At 52.1% G+C, this 15,415-nt stretch overlaps 1 protein-coding gene across 8 annotated transcripts in view; it reads left to right on the top strand.

The window, feature by feature from the left end:
* Positions 1-14,231, top strand: part of FLCN (folliculin) — a 28,468-nt gene extending 14,237 nt beyond the window's left edge. For 6 of the 8 annotated variants that reach the window (XM_030923660.1, XM_010370936.2, XM_030923659.1 and 3 more), the window contains 8 exons: positions 856-1,016; positions 1,904-1,995; positions 4,434-4,624; positions 8,054-8,167; positions 8,723-8,846; positions 9,904-10,035; positions 10,130-10,235; positions 11,333-11,534. In XM_030923660.1, the coding sequence (XP_030779520.1) occupies positions 856-1,016; positions 1,904-1,995; positions 4,434-4,624; positions 8,054-8,167; positions 8,723-8,846; positions 9,904-10,035; positions 10,130-10,235; positions 11,333-11,534 (1,122 nt within the window). Of the gene's footprint in view, positions 1-855; positions 1,017-1,903; positions 1,996-4,433; positions 4,625-8,053; positions 8,168-8,722; positions 8,847-9,903; positions 10,036-10,129; positions 10,236-11,332; positions 12,968-13,966 lie in introns of those variants that run through there. The other 2 variants (XM_030923657.1, XM_030923656.1) reach the window with 2 other exon arrangements.
* Positions 14,232-15,415: the final 1,184 nt, after the last annotated feature.

The raw sequence follows: 15,415 nt of genomic DNA, 5'->3' as shown, positions 1-15,415 counted from the left end.
GCACCTTCAAGCCATAGGGCCCGTTTCTTGCTCATGCAGTGTGCTTTGCAGGAGAGCGGGGCTCTGCTTGCTGTGATTGTCCTGGCAGGCAGAGTGGTAGCTGTATGAAAATGTTGCCCCTAGGCCAGGCGCAGTGGCTCACACCCGTAATCCCAGCACTTTGGGAGGCTGAGGTGGGCAGATAACCTGAGGTCGGGAGTTTGAGACCAGCTTGACCAACATGGAGAAACCCCTCTCTTCTAAAAATACAAAATTAGCTGGGCATGGTGGCACATGCCTGTAATCCCAGCTACTTGGGAGGCTGAGGCAGGAGAAATGCTTGTACCTGAGAGGCGGAGGTTGCAGTGAGCTGAGATCGCACCATTGCACTCCAGCCTGGGTGACAGAGTGAGACTCTATCTCAAAAAAAAAAAAAGAAAAATAAAAAATGTTGCTCCTTCTGCCCTCCAGAAGCATGGACGGTGCTAGGAGCCTTGTTTCTCTCAGCTTGTTGGCCAGAGCCAGTCACGTGTGCATTAGCCAAGTAGTGCACCCAGAAGGGGAGGCGGAGACAGGTGGGGAGCAGCGCAGATGGCCACTCATGAGAATCCCCCGGGGTGCCTTGGGTCGCTCTTTAGGAAGGGGACAGGAGAAGCTCAACCAATTCCTGTGCTCAGGTGGCTCCTGATCTAGCTGGGGGTGGAGCTATGCTGTTGGGAACAATTGGACTGGTGGCACCTGTGTGCTCTGCCTCGAGAGAGTGCAGTGGGACTGAGCCTCCACGAGTCAGGTCCTGGAGGTGGCTGTGAACGAGTGGGGGTCCGGGCTGCCGGCAGCTTTGGCTAAAAGAGGCCGTCCCTTCCCTTTGCATTTCAGGTGTTTGAGGCAGAGCAGTTTGGATGCCCACAGCGTGCTCAGAGGATGAACACAGCCTTCACGCCATTCCTACACCAGAGGAACGGCAATGCCGCCCGCTCACTGACATCGCTGACAAGTGATGACAACTTGTGGGCGTGCCTGCACACCTCATTTGCCTGGTAACAGGCGCCTCTGCTTTTGGCATATCCATTAGTGTAGAGCAGTCACGATACATTGGTTGGCTTGTATCTGTTCTCCCACAGATTTGGGAGAACGGTGCTTAGCCGAATTTTCTTGCTGCCTCTGCGAGGAGCGCTGGCCTGTGGGCACTTGTCAGTGAGCACAGATCTGGGCCGAGAGTCCTTGTTCTCTGGGCCTCTTCCCCTGAGTGTGCAGAAAACTTATTGAGGTGGAACTCGCTTCTTCTTGGGTTCAAGTTATTCTCCTGCCTCAGCCTCCCAAGTAGGTGGGACTACACGTGCCTGCCATCACATCCAGCTAATTTTTGTATTTTTGGTAGAGACAGGGTTTCACCATGTTAGCCAGGCTGGTTGCAAACTCCTGATCTCACGTGATCCACCCGCCTCAGCCTTCCAGAGTGCTGGGATTACAGGCGTGAGCCACCGCGCCCGGCCCTTTTTTTTTTTTTTTTTTTAAAGCATATCTGAGTTGTATCGTTCCAGCCATAAATATAATCATAATACCGTGATCATGTCCAACAAAACAGACAGACTCCTGAGTGTTCTCCAGGCTGCAGGCCCTTGTGCAGTTTCCCTTTTGTCTCACAAATGACTGCGTTGGCATCGGAGCAGCACCCCAAGTCTCTCTGGTTTAGAACAGCTCCCCCTTGCATCCCCTCCTGTCCAAGTTCCTCCCATCCGTCTATTGAAGGACCTTGGTCATTGGCTTGTGGAACTGCCTGCACGCGGGATCTGGCTGGTTGTGCCCTGGTGGTGGTCTTTTATACCCATGTTTTCCTTAAACTGGTAGGATCAGGGGCTGGGTGAGCGGCAGGTTTGCTTTTTCCTTTGGTGAGAAGGCTCATAGCTGGTGCTGTGTTCTCCAGGCTCCTGAAGGCGTGTGGCAGCCGGCTGACCGAGAAGCTCCTGGAAGGTGCTCCGACCGAGGACACCTTGGTCCAGATGGAGAAGCTCGCTGGTGAGGCGGGGTGCCATTGCCGGGGCCTTGGCCCAGATGGCCGTGGGGCGGTACCAGCTGTCTGCTCTCCTGGCAGGAAGAGCTGAGGGAGGGAAATGTGGCTCTGAATCAGCCCAGAAGGAGCCTTCGGGAAGCTCACCCTCTGATCTCGATGTGATTGTTGTGATTTCCTGTCTCATTTGCCTTGACCCTGTGTGAAAGAATCTGTTCCCCAGCTAGGTGGGGAAAATTCACAGGTGGGCTGTCCCTAGAGAGAACTGGCTGATTGAAGGCTTCTCGTCCTGATTTTGTGATAGCCAAGTGCTTGGTCTGGTCGACAGTCTTTGTTCCTTTACAAATAAAGTGTTCTGTTTCAGTTGGACCCAAGTTTTCCATCAAGGGCAGTGGTTCCCTGACCTCTCAGGTGCCTGGGCTTCCCCAGGTTCCTGATCTGGGACTCGGGGCCCTGTGTCTGGGGATCCTGGCACTGTGTCGCCAGCCCAGAAGCACTGGGCCAGTCTTGGCCAAGCTTTCCATCAGGGATGATTTGATCTTGGTGCAACAGGTCTGTGGTTACGACCATTGTTCCACACCATGAGTCATTAATAATGCTTCCCATGCTCTGCTTGCAAATGACCGGCCTTCCAAACAGCTGGAGCTATTTCGAGGTGTTTCTGCAGGCAAGTGCAGGCGTGCCCTCAAATAAGCTTTGCCAGTGGACTCTTAGCAAGAGTGGAACCCGGTCAGGAAAGACAAAGCCTGGGAATCCACTCCCATGCCCTGTGGGTTGGCTGGCCCTGGAGCCATTTATTATAGTGCCAATCGTGTTTCTAGGCATGTGCAGATGGCAAGGGCAGTGTCTTGGTGAGCTTTTTAGCACAAAGAGCTGGGTCTGTCGAAGCCTTTGTGAGAGCTGGAAACGTAGGTGTGCTGGGCATGCGCAGTGTGGGGTTTCGGGCTCTGGAAACGCAGGTGTGCCGGGCATGCGCAGTGTGGGGTTTCAGGCTCTGGAAACGCAGGTGTGCCGGGCATGCGCAGTGTGGGGTTTCGGGCTCTGGAAACGCAGGTGTGCTGGGCATGCACAGTGTGGGGTTTCGGGCTCAGGGCTTGCTCTTTGGCCTCAGATAGACCTGGCTTCGCATCCTGGCTCTGTTTCTCACGTGCACCCTTCTGTTTGGGTCTCGTGATATGAAATGGAGATGTCATCATTTGTGAAGGCTCCATGAAGGTTCATTGAAATGACAAATACTCATTTTTTCATCTGTGAAATGGAGATAATAGTGCTGACGTCAGAACAGCTGAGAGGACTAAATGAAATGATGTTGGATGCAGCCATAAAGAAGAGTGAAGTCGGGCACTGGTGCACGCCTGGAATCCCAGCGCTTGGGAGACTGAGACAGGCGGATTGCTTGAGCTCAGGAGTTTGAGACCAGCCTGAGCAACATAGGGAGGTCCATCCTCCACAAAAAATATGAAAAGTAGCTGGGCGTGGTGGCGCATGCCTGTAGTCCCAGCTACTTGAAAGGCTTCATTGGGAGGATCACTTGATCCCAGAAGATTGAGGCTGCAGTGAGCCGCGATCGTGCCACTGCATTCCAGCCTGGGCAACAGAGCCAGACCCTGTCTCAAATAAAGAAGATGGGAATAGTAGACACCAGGGACTCCAGAAGGAGGGAGGGAGGGAGGTAGGGAAGGGAGCAAGGGCTGAAATACTTTCTATTGGATACTATCTGGGCATATTACTTCCTGTGGTTCACTGTCTGGGTGACAGGGTTCATAGAAGCCCAAACTTTAGCACCACGCAGCATACCCTTGTAACAGCCGCGCACGTACGCCCTCAATCTAAAATAAAAGTGGATTGGGAGGCCGAGGCGGGTGGATCATGAGGTCAGGAGTTCGAGACCAGCCTGGCAGATACGGTGAAACCCTGTCTCTACTAAAAATACAAAAATTAGCTAGGTGTGGTGGCAAGCGCCTGTAGTCCCAGCTACTCAAGAGGCTGAGGCAGAAGAATCACTTCAACTGGGAGGCTGGGGTCGCAGTGAGCCGAGATGGTGCAACTGCACTCCAGCCTGGGCGACAGAGCAAGACTCCGTCTCAAAAAAAAAAAAGTGGAAAAAAAAAAACAATGTGTAGATCCTCAAGAACTGTGGCTAACTGGGTATGCTCCGTAGACACACTGTTGGCGTTTTTCTCACTGGTTTGAGTTTTCTCACCAGCAAAGAACAGCTGACGGTCTTTCCGTAGGTGCTTCTAAGAGAGATGTGTGGTGCCCTGGGCTAAGTAGACAGCAACTGAGCCCTCCCTCCCACCCCAGGGCTCCCAGAGCAACAGGGAGCATGGGACCTGGCTGCAGCCAGGAATCTACACTGACTGGCTCAGCCCACGACGTGCCTTGGGCTGAAGTCAAGGGACAAGACTGTTTGTATTTGTAACTGTCCATGTTGTCTATCTTGCAGATTTAGAAGAGGAATCAGAAAGCTGGGACAACTCTGAGGCTGAAGAGGAAGAGAAAGCCCCTGTGTTGACGGAGGGTATAGAAGGGCGGGAGTTGACCCAGGGCCCAGCAGAGTCCTCCTCTCTCTCAGGCTGTGGGAGCTGGCAGCCCCGGAAGCTACCAGTCTTCAAGTCCCTCCGGCACATGAGGCAGGTAGGCAGCAGGGGCAAAGCACATCAGGAACGCGGGAGGAGAGCCCAGCTGTCCCTGCCCACACGCCTTGCCTCTGGACCCTGCATCTTCAAAACCCTGCAGGAAGTGACTGACAGCCTCCTCGGTGGGTGGCTGGGGGCATGGAGCATCGGGGGTATTAGCCCTAGGATCAGTGCTCACCTTTCAGTGATGACCTAAGTATCTTCAAAGAAAAGCCCAGATAGTTGGCATCCCATGGTCCTCTAATCCTCTAAGAACCTCCTAAAGGCGTTGAACAGCACCATAATTGGTTTGGATGCAGCCTGGACCCTGCCCATTGAAAGTAATAGTCATTCTTGGCTGGGTGTGGTGGCTCACGCTTGTAATCCCAGCACTTTGTGAGGCCGAGGGGGGCGGATCACGAGGTCACGAGATTGAGACCAGCCCGGCCAACATGGTGAAACCCCATCTCTACTGAAAATATAAAAATTAGCTGGCCATGGTGGCATGCACCTGTAGTCCCAGCTACTCAGGAGGCTGAAGCAGGAGAATCACTTGAACCTGGGAGGCAGAGGTCGCAGTGAGCCGAGATTGTGCCACTGTACTCCAGCCTGGGTGACAGAGTGAGATTCCATCTCAAAAAGAAAAAAGAACCTGCATACAAACCATAGTAGTAAACAGCAGCCAAACCATGGAATATGATTAATTAGAAGAAATAGGCAGTGTGTGTTTAGGGTGATGTATGTACATGTGTGCCTGCCAGACATGACAAAATCTAACAGTGTTGCCTCCAGGTATATCGAGTCAGATGCCGGGAGAGAGGGGTGCGGGTTGCTGGATTACAAGGGCAGGCTGCCTTCTTATAAGATTCTTCTGTATGTGTTTTTGCAATGAGCACTGATTCATCAGAAGAGAGTTATTTGTTTTGGAAAATGGAGTGAGTCTGATTTCATGGCAGATATCCTTGGGGCTTCTGGATGAAAACACTCATTCCATCAAAATCCTGCATTCGGCTGAAACCTTCCTTGTCCATTGCTTATGTCGGTGAAGGTTGGAAGGGGTCTGGAATTCCTCTGGAGGTGGGACTGCATTGAGGCTGTTGGGGTTTGGTGAAACGTGGTATTGTGGTCTCTCTCTTATATTGTGTTTCAAAGCTGTGTTTGTCTTCTTAGAAGCCACGAGACAGCAGGCTGGACTTTCCTAAGGTGTCAGTGTCACGGAAGTTAATAATGGGGTGTGGGGAGAGGCTGTTCTAGGTTAAAGAGTAAGGACAGGCCGGGCGCGGTGGCTCAAGCCTGTAATCCCAGCACTTTGGGAGGCCGAGACGGGCGGATCACGAGGTCAGGAGATCGAGACCATCCTGGCTAACATGGTGAAACCCCGTCTCTACTAAAAAATACAAAAAACTAGCCGGGCGAGGTGGCGGGCGCCTGTAGTCCCAGCTACTCGGGAGGCTGAGGCAGGAGAATGGCGTAAACCTGGGAGGCGGAGCTTGCAGTGAGCTGAGATCCGGCCACTGCACTCCAGCCTGGGCGACAGAGCGAGACTCCGTCTCAAAAAAAAAAAAGAGTAAGGACAGGCCGGGCGCGGTGGCTCACACCTGTAATCCCAGCACTTTGGGAGGCCGAGGCGGGCGGATCACGAGGTCAGGAGGTCGAGACTATCCTGGCTAACACGGTGAAACCCCATCTGTACTAAAAATAAAAAAATTTAGGCGGGCGTGGTGGCAGGCGCCTGTAGTCCCAGCTACTTGGGAGGCTGAGGCAGAAGAATGGCGTAAACCTGGGAGGTGGAGCTTGCGGTGAGCCAAGATCGCACCACTGCACTCCAGCCTGGGTGACAGAACAAGACTCCATCTCAAAAAAAAATAGAAAAAGAGGCCGGGCGCGGTGGCTCACGCCTGTAATCCCAGCACTTTGGGAGGCCGAGGCGGGCGGATCACAAGGTCAGGAGATCAAGACCATCCTGGCTAACACGGTGAAACCCCGTCTCTACTAAAAATACAAAAACAAAATTAGGTGGGCGTGGTGGCTGGTGCCTGTAGTCCCAGCTACTCAGGAGGCTGAGGCCAGAGAATGACGTGAACCCAGGAGGCAGAGCTTGCAGTGAGCCGAGATTGCACCACTACACTCCAGCCTGGGCGACAGAGCGAGACTCCGTCTCAAAAAAAAAAAAAAAAAAAGAAAGAAAAGGAAGGAAGGAGAGAGAAAGAGCAGGAAGGAAGGAAAGAAAGGAAAAGGAAAGGAAGGAAAGAGAAAGAAAAAAGAAAGAAAAAGGACATGGCAACGAAAAGCAATCATGGTCCTATAGTAGCTCCTGGATCCAAATAACAGCAGCCGTCAAGCAGGCAGGTGCCCCAGGCTTGAGCACGCGGCTGGATATCAGATGCATCCGTCCGGGCACGCCTGGCTGCAGTCATGGTTTCAGCTGTGGAGATGCCCTTGTTCTCCTGGGTGCTGCCATGTCGAGGGCCCTATAGCTTGCTTTCAAATGGTTCAGCAGAAAGTGTCTGTAGAGAGAAGGTGAATATTGCAGAAGGTTAACATTTTTTTGCTGCAAATTTTTAAAAACAAAATTGGGAGAAAGATCTTGGAGCCAGAGCTTTGAAATCAAGTTTCAGTGCAAACCTGGAGCTTCTGTCTCTGCCCCTTTAACCCTGGGCTGGGGATCCTGGCACTGTGTCGTCAGCCCGGAAGCACTGGGCCAGTCTTGGCCAAGCTTTCCATCAGGGATGATTTGATTTTGATGCTACAGGTCTGTGATTACAACCATTGTTCCACACCGTGAGTCATTAATAATGCTTCCCATGCTTCTGCTTGCAAATGACTGGCCTTCCAAACAGCTGGAGCTATTTCTTTTTTTTTTTTTTTTTTGAGACGGAGTCTCGCTCTGTCGCTGGGGCTGGAGTGCAGTGGCCAGATCTCAGTGCACTGCAAGCTCCGCCTCCCGGGTTCACGCCATTCTCCTGCCTCAGCCTCCGGAGTAGCTGGGACTACAGGCGCCCGCCACCTCGCCCGGCTAGATTTTTGTATTTTTTAGTAGAGACGGGGTTTCACCGTTTTAGCCAGGATGGTCTCGATCTCCTGACCTCATGATCCGCCCGTCTCGGCCTCCCAAAGTGCTGGGATTACAGGCTTGAGCCACTGCGCCCGGCCTAGCTGGAGCTATTTCGAGGTGTTTCTGCAGGCAAGTGCAGGCGTGCCCTCAAATAAGCTTTGCCAGTGGACTCTTAGCAAGAGTGGAACCTGGTCAGGAAAGACAAAGCCTGGGAATCCACTCCCATGCCCTGTGGGTTAGCTGGACACCAGCCTCCCTGAGATGAGTGGCTTTTTCCTGAGCCCTGTCTTTGCTCTACAAAGTTTTACGAACGCACAAATAAATAACTTAATGGGAAGGGAGAGAAAAACATTTCTGCTAGTCATGCCGAAAGCCCTGCACTCTCTTGTTTAGGTCCTGGGTGCCCCGTCTTTCCGCATGCTGGCCTGGCACGTTCTCATGGGGAACCAGGTGATCTGGAAAAGCGGAGACGTGGACCTCGTCCAGTCAGCTTTTGAAGTGCTTCGGGTGAGAACGTCTTTTCCTTAGGTGTGCGGTGCAGGGCAGTACTGTCCTGGTGCCTGGTGTCAGGTGGGGATGCTAAGCTGCCCAGAGCAGAACCGCGTGCACCACGCTGTCTCCACCTGGAGCGCAGTGGGCGTGGAGACCCGGGTCTGGTCTGGTGACGTTTAAATCATCAGAAGGATGAGTGTGCCTGCTGACTGCCTAGGCATGAGAGGGAACAAAAATGCATATGACACAGTCTTGGAAAAAGCTTCTTTGTGGGATGTGGTAAGAGACAAACATCTGTGCAGCAAAGATTAATAGAAGAGTTAACACCACAGAGCCAGGGGCGGTGCAAGCTGGTGTGTGACTGGCAGTCCAGACAAGAGTTAGGGACCTGGTGGTGGAGGACCACCCCCCTCCGCCCTCTCGTGGACTGAGAGTCTGGGGACTCCTCTGGCAGGAGGGAGGGCTTGGACCGGGCTGCAGGAGGCATGTGGGGTTTGGGTAATGGAACATGGACGGCTGGGGCCGAGGGCTTCCTCGCGTCCTTGGTCTGAGTCCTGCTGTCCTCCTCAGACTATGCTGCCCGTGGGCTGCGTCCGCATCATCCCGTACAGCAGCCAGTACGAGGAGGCCTATCGGTGCAACTTCCTGGGGCTCAGCCCGCATGTGCAGATCCCCCCACACGTGCTCTCCTCAGGTGCGTGCCACCGCGGGCTGTGGGGCCATGCCCTGCGCTGAGGGTCCCCATGCCTCAGGCCCAGAGTGGAACCAGATCTCTGTCATGGGTTGTGGAGAGGAGGCCTCATTGCAGGGCCAGCTTCCCCCATGGCTTTGGGCCTCCGTGTTCTGTCTTCACACAGGCAGCAGTGGGTGAGTGGACCTGATGGGAAGGGTGGCTGGCAGGGACTGTCATCAGTGGGCTGTAGGTCACCATCCTGGGGTGGGAGGATGTGTCCCTGGCTGGAGGATCCTGGTCGTCCTGGTGAGTGGGTGCCCATGAGACAGAGGCCTGCTGAACGCTGGGCGTGAACCGCCTGCTTCTGTGGGCCCCACCGTCCTCTCCTTACTCTTCTACTGTTCCTCTGTCCAGCCTTCTGCTCTCTTCCAGCCTTTTTCTTCCTCTATGTGCCCGAAGTCTTCCCGGCCTTCACTGGTGCGGTCAGGGCTCAGCAAACCCCGGGTCTTTTGGTTTGGGGTCAGCCCCCAGGGGCTCGTCAGTGACTTCCTCCAGCACAGCTGTGCGCAGCAGCTGCTGACTCACGCGTGGTCTGAGTGGAGCTGCCCTGAGCCCCCAATCAGCACCCAGGCTGTGGGTCCTGACTCCCTGTGAGACAATGTCTTTTTTCCGGGTAGCATTAGAAACACAGGCTCTGGTTTCAAACAGACTTGAAATTCTTACCACTACCAGCAGGTTATTTAACATCTCCAGGCCTGTTTCGCCATCTGTAGGACAGGGTCATGGTGAGACCACCCTCGCAGGGCTGCTTAGTAAGAGGTAAATTGATGTATATAAAGTACTTTGTGAGTATTGTATATAATAAATTATTAGTTTAACTGAGGCAAACGTTAACCCTTAACTATTCACAAATGACCTGAAAGGTTTTAAATACCAAAGTGTTGATCTGGGCCAGCCTTTTCACCGGCAGCCTTTCCCACCGACCTGAGATGAGCCGAGTGGGGCCCGTGGTGGGTGAGCGCAGGGGAGGTGAGGAGCACGGGGGAGGTGAGGAGCCATGGGCCTTGTGTTGTTACAGAGTTTGCCGTCATCGTGGAGGTCCATGCAGCCGCACGTTCCACCCTCCACCCTGTGGGGTGTGAGGATGACCAATCTCTCAGCAAGTACGAGTTTGTGGTGACCAGCGGGAGCCCTGTAGCTGCAGACCGAGGTGGGTGCCCCCAGGCAGAGTGTCCTTTTCGTGAGAAGATGCTCCTGCCCCGCGCTGACGCCTGCTTTTGCTCTGCCCCTGCCCTTTTCCCCAGTCGGCCCCACCATCCTGAATAAGATTGAAGCGGCTCTGACCAACCAAAACCTGTCTGTGGATGTGGTAGACCAGTGCCTCGTGTGCCTCAAGGAGGAGTGGATGAAGTAAGCGACAGTGTGGGCAAGGCCCCTTTGCTTGTGACCCTGGAGAAAACCTGGAGCTGTTTCCAAAAGAGGAGCTGGGCCATGGCCACTGAGGGAGGAGCTGAGAGAAGAGGTTGGGGGCGGGGTTCCAACTCCAGGTCTGCCCACCACTTCACGGTGGCCTCGGGAAGTGGTCATCATCTCTGCCCCTGGCTCCTGCATGGGGATGTGGGGGTGGCGCCTGCCTCAGAGAGCGGTTGAGTCTTGGGCAAGGGCTCCAAGCTCACAGGAGGGTTCGTAATGGAAGCTCTGTCATCTGCTGTGCAATTAACTTCAAAACCTGAAAGCCCAGTAACCCATGCCCCGCTGATTTTTTGTTTGTTTGTTTGAGTCAGAGTTTCACTCTTGTTGCTGGAGTGCAATGGCATGATCTTAGCTCACCGCAATCTCTGCCTCCCGGGTTCAAGCGATTCTCCTGCCTCAGCCTCCTGAGTAGCTGGGATTACAGGCATCCACCACCATGCCTGGCTAATTTTTGTATTTTTAGTAGAGACAGGGTTTCGGCACATTGACCAGGCTGGTCTCGAACTCCGGACTTTGTGATCCGCCCACCTTGGCCTCCCAAAGTGCTGGGATTACAGGCGTGAGCCACTGCACCTGGCCCCACCGCTTTTTTTTTTTTTTAAGCAAATTTATTTCCTCCTGCCTTGATTGTTGGTAATTTTTTTGGTCAAATTTATTAGTCAAACATTGTCTTGATTTAAAATCAGGCAGTGAAGCTTAGGAGCAACCAGTGTCTTCCGTGAGTTTAAGGAAGGTTTTTCTTTCTTTCTTGGCATCTTGACAACAGCTTCAGGGAGGGTGTGGGAAGCGCAGAGGCCCCATACCCGACAGAGGGCCGAGGCCGAGGCCAGCCCTGACAGCTTCCCTTCCTTGCTGGGACACAGCTCCTTTCAGCAGTTCAGGGGCCGAGCCCACTGCCCCAAGCGTGTGGATTCCAGCTCTGCCTGCACAGCTCCTGCTAGTGCTGAAGCTGTGTCGCCCCCGGCGGGCCCCCGTGACCAGGGCTTGGGGGATTGGGCTGTGGCGTCTGAGTGTTTTGTTTTGGTTCTCTTCAGCAAAGTGAAGGTGCTTTTTAAGTTCACCAAGGTGGACAGTCGACCCAAAGAGGACACACAGAAGCTGCTGAGCATCCTGGGTGCGTCCGAGGAGGACAACGTCAAGCTGCTGAAGTTCTGGATGACTGGCCTGAGCAAGACCTACAAGTCACACCTCATGTCCACGGTCCGCAGCCCCACAGCTTTGGAGTCTCGGAACTGACCCGCCCCACACACCTGCCCGAAGACGGGGATGGCTGTCCGCAGACTCCTCCAGCCCCGCGAGAGGAACTGTCCCTTGAGTTTCTGAACTGCTAGGAGGAGCTGTGTCCCAGCAAGGAAGGGAAACCGTCGGGGCTTGGCTCTGCCCTCTGTCAGGTTTGGGGCCTGTGTGCTTCCCACACCCTCCCTCAAGCCGTTGGAATCGCTGAAGATGGCAATGAAAGGCGGAGGGATGGTGGACTCTGTGTTCAAACCCCTTGGAGAGATGCTTAGGAGGACAGCTTGTCTCTCAGGCACCTTGTGGACTTAGATCTCAAAACCCACAGGAGAAACGGGTCCAACTCGGCATGCAGTCGCAATAACATATCCCCTCCCGAGGTTAACATTCAAGCGTTTCTATTTTGAAATTCAGCAAGAGTTTCTGGGCCTCATGTTTGAGTGTACATTTTGCTGCGTTGTGAATATTCAGTACATTGCCAGCTCTTGGTCACTGAGTGATTGAGTTAGGGCTCCGCAAGAGACTTTGGGGAGTGAAGTGGACCTGTTCCTCATCTTCTGGTCCTCTGAAATGTGTGTTCTGAAGCCATGGGGCTGTTCTTCTGGGGTGTTCTCCTGCAGGTACTGGTGAAGCTAACTTGGGGCTTAACAATGGAGCCCCTGATCATTTTTGCTCAACATAGGTTGCTGAGGGAGTCAAGAGCAAGCATCTGACTTGCCCAGTCCCCTGGATATGGTGAGGCCCACCATGCTTTTATTCTGTATCGCTTATGTCTTTATTGTGGCTTTCAACATTTACATTTGGCTACAGATAACTATTTTCAGAGGGTGGTGATTGAAGACAATTTCATCATCCCACTGTACTTTTTTGTTTTTGAGACGGAGTTTCACTCTTATTGCCCAGGCTGGAGTGCAATGGCACAATCTTGGCTCACTGCAACCTCCGCCTCCTGGGTTCAAGCAATTCTGCCTCCGCCTCCAGAGTAGCTGGGATTACAGGTACCCACCAACATGCCCAGCTAATTTTTATATTTTTAGTAGAGACAGGGTTTCACCATGTTGGCCAGGCTGGTCTCAAACTCCTGACCTCAAGTGATCCACCCACCTCAGCCTCCCAAAGTGCTGGGATTACAGGCGTGAGCCCCCGTGCCTGGCCCTTTTTTTTTTTTTTTTTTTTTTTTAAAGAGATGGTATCTTGCTGTATCATCCAGGCTGGTCTTGAACTCCTGAGTTCAAGCAGTGCTGCTTTAACCTACAGCTATAGGTACCCCAACTATACATTTTTAATGAGGATTCATGGCTCAGAGGGATTTTCTGGTGGTTTTGCTGATTTGTTTCTAGTTTTTTGTGTTTATATTTAACATGACCAAGTTTATATAACTAGGTATCTGTATAACGCAACAACATTGGAACACAATAAAGATGTATTTTTGTAAATTGTTGACTACATGGTTTATTGGTTTGATGCCTAATATTTATGTGTGCTCAGGCACAGGAAATACTATGGTTAAAAAGTACCAGTGAGTGGACCGGGCATGATGGCTCACACCTGTAATCCCAGCACTCTGGGAGGCCGAGGCAGGCGGATCACGAGGTCAGGAAATTTAGACCATCCTAATATGGTGAAACCCTGTCTCTATTAAAAATACAAAAAATTAGCTGGGCATGGTGGCAGGTGCCTGTTATCCCAGCTACTCAGGAAGCTGAGGCAGGAGAATCACTTGAACCCGGGAAGCAGAGGTTGCAGTGAGCTGAGATTGCACCACTGCACTCCAGCCTGGGCGCCAGAGCAAGACTCCATCTCAAAAAAACAGAACAAAACAAAATACCAGTGAGTGGCCAATTCACACGTTTAAGCTGCTGTAATGATCATAGACAATCTTTTCCAAGTTAGTCGTTAGAGTTGGTGTTGGAGAGGAGCAAACACTCATTTATCCCAAGGACCTCTGTTGGCTGTCCATGCGCATGTGCTTGGCATTTTGTTCAGCTTTAGGAAATGGCTCATCCCCTGAGAGGAAGATGGCTGGAATCACCCTGGGTGACCATGACAATCCCTAAGACTGCAGAGTTCCCTGTGGCTTAGTCATCTACCTCGAGTGGGAGGGGACCCCCTGGCCTGTGTGGGTCAAGGGAAAACTAAGGGAGAGATGACCACCCACTGTCCTCCCCAAATTCGGGTACAGATTCCTCTTGTTTCTCATGTGCATGGCATTCCAGGGAACGCAGTTCTGTGCTCAGTCTTTGCCAGTTGTCTGCCGGTCTAGTGGCTGAATCCACTTGGCAAGTAGGAGCCCAGTGTAAGTTCGCTCTGCATTCATGTCAGGGGCGTGTGTGACCTGGATTTTCCATGTCTAATAGAGCTCGCTGGCGAGGGGGCAGGCAGCGCCCTACGCCAACTGGTGTTTCTAGGCAGCTGTGGGCTTTTTCTCCCCACAGGCATGCAGTTCTTGAAGATTTTTCCTATTGGGCATGAGTGCAGAAGAGCAGGAAGCTGAGCGGAATCTATGCCAGCCCAAGACCAGGCCAGACTCTGCTGCCCTTGTGAAGGAATAGGGGTTCCTGATTTTGTAGCTTTTCACACCAAGTGGAAGAGACAGAAGACAAATTCCAGATCCTGAACCTTCCCCGTGTGTTTGAAGGCAGTCAAGGATTTCCTGATTTTACATTCAAGATACTTAACACTCAGGGCTGGGCACGGTGGCTCACGCCTGTAATCCCAGCACTTTGGGAGGCTGAGGCAGGAGGATCACCTGAGGCCAGGAGTTTGATACCAGCCTGGTCAACATGCTGAAACCCCATCTCTACTAAAAATACAAAAAAAAATTGGCCAGGCTGGTGGTGTACACTTGTAGTCCCAGTGACTCAGTAGGCTGAGGCAGGAGAATCACTTGACCTCTTATATATTTTGGAAATTAACCCCTTATCTGATAATATACTTTGTGTAACCTGTTAAAAAATAAATTGTATTGTGTATATATAAGGTACACAACATGATGTTATGAGTTACATACACACACATATATTAAAATGGTTATTATAGCGGGCACTGTGGGTCACATCTGTAATCCCAGCACTCTGGGAGGCTGAGGTGGGTGGATCACCTGAGGTCAGGTGTTTGAGACCAGCCTGGCCAACATGGTGAAACCCCATCTCTACTAAAAGTACAAAAATTAGCTGGGTGTGGTGGCAGGCACCTGTAATCCCAGCTGCTCGGGAGGCTGATGCAGGAGAATCGCTTGAACCAGGGAGGTGGAGGTTGCAGTGAGCTGAGATGGCACCACTGCACTCCTGTCTGGGCAGCAGAGTGAGACTCCGTCTCAAAAAATAAAAAATAAACACAAATGGCCAGGCACGTGGCTCACACCTGTAATCCCAACACTCTGGGAGGCCGAGGTGGGTGGAATCACCTGAGGCCAGGAGTTTGAGACCAGCCTGGCCAACATGGTGAAACCCCATCTCCACTAAACATATAAAAATTAGCCGGGCGTGGTGGTGGGTGCCTGTAATCCCAGCTACTCTGGAGGCTAAGGCAGAAGAATCGCTTGAATCCAAGAGACGGAGGTTGCAGTGAGCCGAGATCATGCCACTGCACTCCAGCCTGGGTGACAGAGCGAGACTACATCTGAAAAAAAAAAAATACAAATAAAAAAACTAGTAACTAAAGGTTGCAACGCAAAGAAAGGATAAATGCTTAAGGTGATGGATATCCCATTTACCCTGATGTGATTATTACAAATTGCATGTCTGTACCAATATATCTCATGTACCCAATAAATACATATAACTTCTATATACCCACAAAGTTAAAAATAGAAACTGAAAGACAAAAAATAAATAAAAATCAAATAAAGCTTCTCATTTTGTTGTCTGCCTTTGGTAGATTTC

Source organism: Rhinopithecus roxellana, chromosome 19, assembly GCF_007565055.1.
Source record: "Rhinopithecus roxellana isolate Shanxi Qingling chromosome 19, ASM756505v1, whole genome shotgun sequence".
Classification (NCBI taxonomy): Eukaryota; Metazoa; Chordata; class Mammalia; order Primates; family Cercopithecidae; genus Rhinopithecus; species Rhinopithecus roxellana.
The sequence above is the reverse complement of the archived record's forward strand: the minus strand, read 5'-3'. Positions and strand labels throughout refer to the sequence as shown.